Genomic DNA, 10,000 nt, shown 5'->3' on the forward strand with positions numbered 1-10,000 from the left:
GTCTGTCCTGTCCGTTGCTTGGTAAGCACAGATAAACGGACGCGTGTGGTACGTGAACGTAGTGATGAATCGACTGAGTGTTCATGGGCGAGAGATTGGATGTGTTAGGAGCTACACTACTCTTAAGATGTTCCAGGGTTGTTGTCTGTCCCTGGTTTTTGCTAATCTGCTCTAATGGAACATCACCTTCTCATCCCTGAATACATGCATAAGTAATATCCTTATGCATATACATTAGCTGCCATTACAACTGTTGGCGCTAAAACCACTCAACGTATGTATTAATCAGCAGAAGTGGTATTTACTGACGAAATGCTCAAAATGTGTGTTTTTCCATAAAAACCAAAGCATTATTAATAGCATGCCCGTCACTGAATGTTTTATTGGGCTGCCAAATAGTTAGAAGTCATAAATGACTTTAAAACCCAGTAAAATTCAAAATGTAATTATCTTTTGGACTAAGGCCCCGGGCTTCCCATATATCTTTGGCTGGCTGTCATGCATACATAACACATTTTTAATGACTGGTTACTCACAAATGTACAAAATAATTTCATTTTTTTGTTCCCTGAACCTCCCCTCCCCACATCTCTGAGTCACTGGTCGGAGAGAACATTGTGGTTGGTGGGGAGGAGGACGGAGATGGACAGAAGAGGAGCAGAAGAAGCGAGGAGGAGTGAGGAAAAAAAGACAGGAGATACCTGCAGTTCCAGCTGCTGAACTACTTGCATTTGCACCCGGCACTGGGCCGTACTCCGGTCGTCTAACGCGTGCTCGTTATTCAGGTGTCTGGAGAGAGAGAGAGAGAGAGAGAGAGAGAGAGAGAGAGAGAGAGAGAGAGAGAGAGAGAGAGAGAGAGAGAGACAGAGAGAGAGAGAGAGAGAGAGACAGAGAGAGAGAGAGAGAGAGACAGAGAGAGAGAGAGAGAGAGAGAGAGAGAGAGACAGTGAGACAGAGACAGAGAGAGAGTGAGAGAGAGACAGAGAGAGACAGAGACAGAGAGAGAGTGAGAGAGAGACCGAGAGAGAGACAGAGAGAGAGACAGTGAGACAGAGACAGAGAGAGAGTGAGAGAGAGACAGAGAGAGAGAGACAGAGAGAGAGAGACATGATATTTTATAGCTTACTATTACACATTAAAAAAACTTGCATTGTGAAATACTGAGTTTTTTTTTCTTCTTCTTCTTTTTTTCTGTAATGTACTAAAAAAGGTGCAAAGTAAATCAAAGTCCGGCTGTGGAAACATTACATTCTTCAAAACACACGAGTGAGTGCGTCTTCACACACAAAAACAAACAAACCAAAAAAATCTCTCCATCCATCCATTTATATATGGACAAAAACAAAGACTCTTTGTTGCAATGCGGTGGTCACATCTATAGAAACCTGTGTGTGAGGTAAGACTTATGATCTGAAAGGAAATACAGAATCGGACTCGGGCTGTCAGACTCTCCTGCAAAACCGCTCTCCTTTTCAAAATGTAAATGGAATCTACTTAGTTTGGCTGGTTTTTCCAGTTAATTATGTCATTGAGATGAAGAGGAACTAAATGAAGCTAGGAGAAAAAGCCAAAGGACAACAAGGAGAAGAGAGATGAAATCTGTAATAAACTTGAATTATGAATATAATTACGCATGATTATTTTACACTGCCAAGATCTTCTACTCCACCCCCCCCCCCCCCCAACACATTTATAACTAATCTAAATAAGTAGCTGGCCCCACTAAGTCTTTGGCTTTCCTCCTTTTTTGTGGTGATTTATATAAAATGAGCAGATAAGGTTTTTGCCAGTGAAGGAAATATGATTGGAGGATTTTTATCAGGCTCTGCATGAATTACAGGTTGGAAAAATGCTTATGTAGGGGCATTTCATTAATCATTTAATCATAAGCCGAGCAGGATGTTTGAACCGATTTCACAAATACCCTTTCATTTCGCTACTTCATTATGCCCGCTAATGGATCCAATATATTATATATATCATAAATTATATCGCATCGCTGCTGACCATGTAGGTCACTATCACCAGGTGGGGATTTGTGGAGCTGAACAGCAGCGATGTCAGAGAGAAGGGAACCACAATGCACATGCCGTGCCACTGTCTTCTTTTCCAACACACCTATTCTTGCCATTCATACCTAATCGTACGAGCCGGGGCGGCGATGCCCACAACCGCAGAAGTGACGGCTTAATCGATGTCGGAGCTGTAACGTAACTGCTGCAGATGTTACACTGAGTGAGACATACACGTGAGGTAGACCTTCAGGTAACAGGACAAACAGGATGAGATTGGGAAGCACACGTGCGAGACGTGCGTGCTGTGTGAACAGAAAAAGACTGAAACGATAGTGGATGTGTCTGTCATCATAAAGACATATAGATATATACCCTATATGTCAGTTTGCATAACTTTTGTACATAAAGACGTCAACATAAGATGAGTAAAGGCTTCATCTCAAATGGAATGCTATGATGTTAGTCTTAAAGTTGATTGTTTTTCCATAGCAGCACATCCCAAAGTGGTTTCTTTCTCTTATACCACAGAGCTCGGGTGATGATTGAAAAAGGTAATTTATTAATGAACATGTCAAGATTTTTTTTTTTTTACCGTTTAAAATGAACATGAGGCAAAACGGCTCTCGTTCTCGCTTGCATTCCGGCTTAGCGCGTGAATTGTTACTGTAGAAACAACTGAATTATAGTCGGTGCTACTGTCACGGACATGAGTCGTGCTGTAAAAGAAAATTAATCAGCAGCTTCGGACCAATCGGATTTTGAGAATTCAACAGCACTGAAGGTATAATTATAAATAAACAAGGTCATTTTTTTTTTTTTTTTTATTTCCTCACCGACCTCCTAGAACGGTGTAGGGGTGAAGAGAGAGTTTGGATATTGTGCAAGCGTTTTTTTTTTTTTGTTTGTTTGTTTTTTTAAACCCTCCATCAAAAATCCCACCTTAAAACACGACGTGGAGCAACGTGACGTGCGTATGAATCTCTTCTCACTTTCATCCTTTGTTACACTGCATGATTCTCCCTCCCCCTTCCTTTTTCTCTTTCTAATGACATGTAGAGTAAGAGTGCATAATTAATAGGAAATGAAATATTCAAATGGCCCTTAAATCAGCCTCACAGAAGAGCGTCTGGGCTTGAGGAGGTCTGCCCGAATGGCATGACTGACAGCGGGAGGGACTTTGAGCGCTGACATGTGTCACTTTCTGGACCTCAAGCACAGGACTTTTTTTTTCTAAAGCTTCCTGGCAGGATGACGGTGTCTAATGTAAATTGCCACAATAAAACGAGTTAAACAGCCATTGCTTAAACAGTCAGCATTTTACATGTCATTGAGACGGCCTGTCCTCTTGGCCGGCTTAAATAATATGGTGTTAGTCACACTGAGGGAACAGCTAGAACATCTCTGAGTAAACTACAGAATTGTTTATTGTTCCTGCTTACGTGCAGACGTTAACTTGAGCAAATACATTATGTCCTCCAGAAAAAAAAAAAAAGAATATAATTTAGTATTCATTTATTTATTCATATTTTGTTTGCCATTAAGACTAATAATGCACATTGTGTTCTGAGCATTGTGTTGTGTTTTTAACTGCTTCTCAGTACTGAGTAAACAGCTTTATATGCTTCGGGGTAAAGACGGCCTTCACACCCTGTTAGTACATTTTAAATGCAAGCTGACGGTGTCTATTTATTCTAGTTCTATTCTAATATGGCAAGTAAATATAAGGTCAAAATTGAACGGACAAAGTGTTTAGAAAAGTGTTTAGTATGTGTGGTAAATACACACACACACACACACACACACTTTTACTGAAATGTCACAAAACTCTTTAGTCCTGTTAAGCTGTGCCGTTCCCCAACCATGTGGCCCACCTCTCCCTCCAAGCCCTCATCTCCCGAACAGGAATCAGTCTTTTCATTTACTTTATTTATTGTGACAGCACAAGCAGGTATGCCATATTTTCTTTCACAGACAGAATAAATAACCTCCGGGTTTAAAACAACAGCTTGGCCTGATGCTGGTTGTTGCTGTTGGCACACGTTGTGGAGATCTGTGCTCTGTTAGTGCGCCGCTTCTTTTTCACTATGCTCAGATACACAGGTTCTGCTGACTACATGCTTCTCCTCATTCGCTTCCCTCTCGAGTCAGAGAAGCTTTTTCGGTGCCTCTTATCGTCTGACCTGATGTAGCGCTCGTCTTTTTTGCCTTTTATTTGCGATTCTTCTGGGCCGTCGAGCGGCAGACTGGAGGAGGTGCATGTGGTAACGTTTAACGGCGTCAAGCGCTAACACCTCCTCTATGCCGGGTGAACCTTCACCCTGCCTCGTTTAAACAAAGACAGCTTTTGTGGTGCCTCTACAAGTGTTTTCTTAACATGTTCCAAGCAGTTTAGGGCAAGCAAGTAAAGTAAACAAGATGTTGCCATGATAAAAACACTTGTGAAAACACTGCAGAGTGCACTTGGGTCCTTTTTAAGGAGAGGGAATTTTTTCTTTCCTTCGCCAAGCTCTCAGATGCTAATTCCTCTCATTTTTGTAAACAAATGATGAAGCTATGAACTAAGCCACAGAGTGAAAGGGGGGAAAAAAAAAAAAAAGCAGGGATGGATTAAGGAGGACACTCCAAAGCCTGCTGTAACATATGAGAAACAGGCACTCATTTTCCTGTTTAGATATTTGCTGTGTGAAGTGGGAAAAGCACACGTTCCTTTATGCTTACAGCTTGAAAGAGTGCAAGCGTACTCATTAACACTTGCTTTCGCTGGCTAGGAGACGACAGAGGAAGATTACAACATTATCTGCAATGCGATCTGGAGAAACGGTTACAGTTCCACGCACCACTTTTTTTTTTTATTTCAAATTTTTTTTTACACAGCTCTTTTAAAGAAACTTCACTGAGTGGCATGAGATCTGACTCTGTAAACTGAAGCAAAATGCAGGGAATGAAAAAGAAGGATGAAGAGGAGGAGGAGGAGGAGCAGCAGGAGAGCAGCCGTGGCCTTGCACCTCTCTGTGGGTCTTTTGTTACTCTGTGGGCTTTATTTTGATATAACGTGGCCTGATACCTAATCACTAACGTGCTGGCATGCTGCTTGCACCTCATCGTCTTTGTGTGGGATTACTCACACTCAACAGACTGAAGCTACGGAGATTAGGAGAAGCAGGAGTTTGCCGTCATGTACCGGCTGTTGCTAAGAGTGCAGTCTGTGAGTAAACACCTCGTCCTTTGGTGCTGATAGAAGCGCTTGCTGCACATATATACATGCAGTGTGTCACAGGACACGCCTGGAGCACATGGGCCTAACATAAAGGCAGAAGGTAAAATACACAGCTGCTGTATACATTTGCATTATCGTCGGCGTGCCAGGGCTTGAGCTGCTAAGCTGTAGGATTCGACTGCTAACAGATTGTCGCTGTAATCGGTGCAGACTTGCTTTGTTCTGCCAAAACCCGTGTACACGATTCTTACGTTCGATTACAGAATGAGTGTGTGATCTTGTCTCGCTACAACGACCAGCTGTAAGTGAAAAACAAAACAAAACAAAATTGGACATAAAAGGTGGCAGTAGAAGGAGGAACGAGAGAGAGCCCCTATCTCTGTCCGCAGAGAAAAGACAAGGGCAAACCTGCAGCGCTCTTGTGGTGCGGCCTGCTGCAGATAAACATGCCTCTCGTGTTTGTTTGGGACAAAGTGGCAGAAATCACCATGGGAACAGCACTTATCACTCTCGCACACGCACACACAAACACTCACACGGAGGGTCCACCTGTAGCGTGGCTGAACGGCTAAATGAAAGGGGGAGCACGGGAGCAAGGCGAGATGCTATTAAAGCGCACGGTGGAGTACGAGCTGTACGATACGACTGAGTTCACCTTCATAAGTTTCAGGAGTTAGAGCGAAGATTGTTTTTTTTTTTTTTTTTGTTCCTCTCTCTTACTTGAGGAAAGACTGGAAGTCCTCGAACACCGCTTCGCATCCTGGCCATTTACACACGCCGTGTGCATAGAGCGGGTGGCTGTGGTGTGTGTGCTCGTCCGGCGCCGAGCTGTGGAAAGACAAACACATTAATATCAGTAAAACAGCTTCAGTCACACTTTAATGTCACACTGTTAACAGGAAAGCATTTAACCTTCACCCTAATAAGGCTATTAATGTTCATATATTCCATAAAAGCACTGTGCTTAGATTATACATCCCAGTGTCCCAGTGCTGACTTTAACATGGAGTCTGACCCCCAGGGGAAGTGCTCATTGTGATCAGTGTTCACATGTGATCTAGGCTTCCTCGTGGCCAGTCAGGGACTCGGAGTGATCCGGCCAATCGATAGCTAATTCTGGGTGTCTGCAGACAGGCATGGCTTTGAACCGGCTTTGGCTTTGTGACCGCTGAACCGTGATCCCACCATCCACCTGGAGCAGCCGGCCTTTCCCACAACAGGAAGCTTCCCAATCCAGCTGGCCAGCGCCCACCGAGTGCAAACAGTAAACACACTCCACCTGCTATCAATTTATCTGCCCGCTGAGAGACGGCAACAGCCTGGGTGTGTGAGCGAGGGTTTAACACTCGCTTTCCAATACGTCTGAAACACTTTTTGCTCGGACTACGGCTCAGAGTTGCGGCCGCATTAAACGGAATGTGTGACTGTTACAAAATCAAATGCGACATTGCTGTTGCTATCTGGAACCTGATTGGACAACAGCGTAGGCTGTAAAATAAACGGAACGAAAGGTTCTTGTTAATGCGCTCGTACTAACGTGTTACCGTTTCTATAGTAACAAGTCGTTTACAGCTATTACTATAAACGCTGCTACGGTCAAGGTTACTTTAAGATGCTTATTTAACATGTATGGGGTGTTTTGTAATAGTCAGAATGTTTCCCCCCACAGGACAGTCTTACTGTATGTGTGTGTGTGTGTGTGTTTTTTCTCCTCTCTCTTATTAACATTACATAATCCGCTGGCTGCCATGTTAGAGCGAGATTGCCTGCATTGCTGAATTCAACACTAAACAGAAATGTAGACGCGGATGTAAAAGCAGCAATAAACAACCGTGTCAAACAGCCTGATAGCCGTCTCACCTGGTTCTTACGCTGACTGCAGCCTACGGGGCATAAAGGACGGGGTTGAGACGGCGAAAGTGAAACCTAATCTGTCACATGGCACGTCAGAACACCGAGCTGCTCTGTGGGGATTTTCTTTGCCGCACGTCTGAGGCGCGAGTGTAACATCATCGGTGTTCGGAGCGAACGCTTGTATCTCTCGGCAAACCGCATCCCTGCGCTAACCGGTGCAACAGCATTAGGAAACAGCATGCATGCCTCCTCCTTCTCCTCATGTTCCCACTTTTCTCTCACTAATAATCCAACCGTACCGCCACTCACACCTCACACAAAGTCAAACTAATACACCGCTACTCATTCATTTAACTAGACTCGATGCTGTAGATCAAAATCTCATTTTTAAATGGTGCTGCAACAAATAATGAAGTTTTCTTCTACAACTAGTGACTTGCTTAAGAGACTTGCTCCAGCCACATTAGGAAAAAAAGCGAATCATTTAGGAATGTATTTAGCATACTGCTTTTCCTTTCCGGAAATCACAAATATCTTCTGTTGTTAATTCGGTGATGAATTATGCATACACGTTAAGACCTCCGTATCGATACGGCTAATAAATAGACCGGGCGAGATATGTTTTAATGACTTCTTAACAAGGAGCAGCACGACGTCCATCTGGAGAACGAGCGAGGTGATTTTTTATTTAAAAGACCTCCTCGTTTTTAATTCGCCTTCGCATGTTGCTTAATTTAGTATTAAAACGATATTGAACAGCAGAGTGCTTGAGGACTTGAGAGAGGCAAATGATGACAAAAGTGACTCGGTTTAAGTAACTAAATTGTGGGAACATTTAAAGAGCGGAACATTAGGGATTTGGGATGAGGGAGGGTCCTTACAATGACGACCCCGTTTCAGTCCAGCAGTCTAAAAGCAGCCCTTGTGCTGCTTCAGCTGTATTAAATTTGACTTGACTCCAGGCAGGTCTATTATAGTCAAGCCGCCTCGGGGACAGCAAAGAGACGACCTCTAATGATCTCTTAACTTCAGCGTGGCAAATCACGTCATCTGCTTACTGCTTACACGGTGGGTCAAAAAGAAAGCCGGTGAAGTGAAACAGACTTTAGGCAATACCCTTAAGCTACGGTCGAACGTGCCTTCGAGGTTAAACACACTGCAGTCAAAAGTCAAATTCAAGGATACATAAATGTCTAAACGCTTGTGATATGAAATGTAGCCGGGTCACATCACATTATGGCTATTCGGTAGTGGAACGCGGCACAAAGATCATGCTATCTTAATTATTAAGTAAAAGACCGCAGTTGAAGATACATTACAGTTACACCGGCGATACAGGATCAAGGTCGGAGTTTACACAGAAAAACTGCACTTGCTAACAACACAATTTGTATCATATTTTTCACAGGGAAAAACCACAGGAAGCCCTTAGCCAATTCCCCCAACCCCCGACTCAATTCTCACTAAGACTCGCCCCTAAAATGATTTAATTATCATTTTCTGAGTGGAAGATCAATTAAAGGGGAGAGACGTTGGGGAAAAGGGGACCTGAATCTGATTATTTATCTCTTTAACAAATTCGCTGAGCTGCATGTCCCCCGAGCGGCTTCCTTGCTGATGCATGCTGGGAAGGAAAAGAGGTGGAACAACAGGGGCGACACTTTTGCCCTTTTTTCTCGGTGAATCCGTGTCGGAACGTCCTCTTGAATTTCTCTTTCTTTCTAAATAAGATAAGTATCTCAGCATAGGTTGATGCAGGTTCATGCAGCTGTCGGCACTGTACGGAGTGCTGATGGGTCAGATGGACTGACACGCTGAAGGCTTTTATCATATTTGGGTGTGTGTGAGTGCCTCGTCTCCACGGCCGGCACCACTGGGAGAGCAGCGAGGCTGCTAAAAGCAGGAGCGGGCCGCATCTAAAACGTGCGCCGAGCGATTGGATTTCTTCTCCTTTCCTTTAAGACGGAAGTGAAAAGCAAGCGAACGACGCCTGTGGATGCACTTAAGGTTTTAGTTGCAGGCGTCGCAGTGACTGGCCAGATTTTTATATGACACATGAACCTAACTACATGGTACTTAACGGGCCGAGAGGAAAATGATCCGGCAGGACTGGAGGGAGCAGGTCCATCAACTCAGTGCCTGCTGGCTGTGGCATGACAAAAAGGACTAGGGGGGAAAAAAGCGTCAAAAGCACATTGAGATAAAAAAAAAAAAAAAAAGAGGTCATATTTTTCTATTTGTGGACTTCGTTCTTTACAAATCACCTGAACTAAACCCTTCCTGGGTTCATCCAAGGTGTAAAGAAGTGAACAGAAATCTGTGAAGATGCCTGAAGTGAAAGCAGCCGGAATAACTGAAGCGTGTTTTTAAATCGTTCCTCACAAACAAACAAACAAACAAAGTGAAGCATCATCAATGCACAGAGCTATTAAAACTGTTCTGGAATTTACCGAAGGTGTCTTAGCGTGATAATGACTGTTAACGCTGTGTCTGAATGGAGCTGTTTGGAGAGAGACGGTGAGCGCAGGAGAGAAGCGAGGGAGCGATCACCTGCTCACTCGTCTGACAGATCTGAGATGCTCGCTGCATATTCAGCCTGCAGAGTGCCTTCTTCATGCTGCCGTGCACTAAACTGCTGCTGACGTCTTCTTTAATCTTCCGACGGCACGTGCTCGAGTGGGAGAAGCTCGGCTTTAACTCCCGTCTTCTCCAATGTTTTAAAGAAGACTCGGTTTCCTCCTAGAGCTTGTTTTCCTAGCTGTTGTGTTTTTTTTTTTCTTTTGCTTTTCGTTTTCTTTCAAAATGGCTAGACGACCTGTTTGTGCGCTTTGGTGTGAAGGTGCGAGTGACAGAGTTTTTTTTAGAGAGAGAGAGAGAGAGAGAGAGAGAGAAAGAGAGGAATAATTTTAATTAT

The 10,000-nt window shown here is 43.7% G+C and overlaps 1 protein-coding gene across 11 annotated transcripts in view; it reads right to left on the minus strand.

Moving 5' to 3' along the window:
* foxp1b (forkhead box P1b) overlaps positions 1–10,000 on the minus strand; it is a 167,031-nt gene that overhangs the window by 14,259 nt on the left and 142,772 nt on the right. For all 11 annotated transcript variants that reach the window (XM_060868359.1, XM_060868362.1, XM_060868357.1 and 8 more), the window contains 2 exons: positions 5,953–6,060; positions 702–789 (listed from right to left, as the gene is read on the minus strand). In XM_060868359.1, coding sequence (XP_060724342.1) covers positions 702–789; positions 5,953–6,060 — 196 coding nt within the window. The remainder of the gene's footprint in view (positions 1–701; positions 790–5,952; positions 6,061–10,000) is intronic.

Source organism: Tachysurus vachellii, chromosome 4, assembly GCF_030014155.1.
Source record: "Tachysurus vachellii isolate PV-2020 chromosome 4, HZAU_Pvac_v1, whole genome shotgun sequence".
NCBI lineage: Eukaryota > Metazoa > Chordata > Actinopteri > Siluriformes > Bagridae > Tachysurus > Tachysurus vachellii.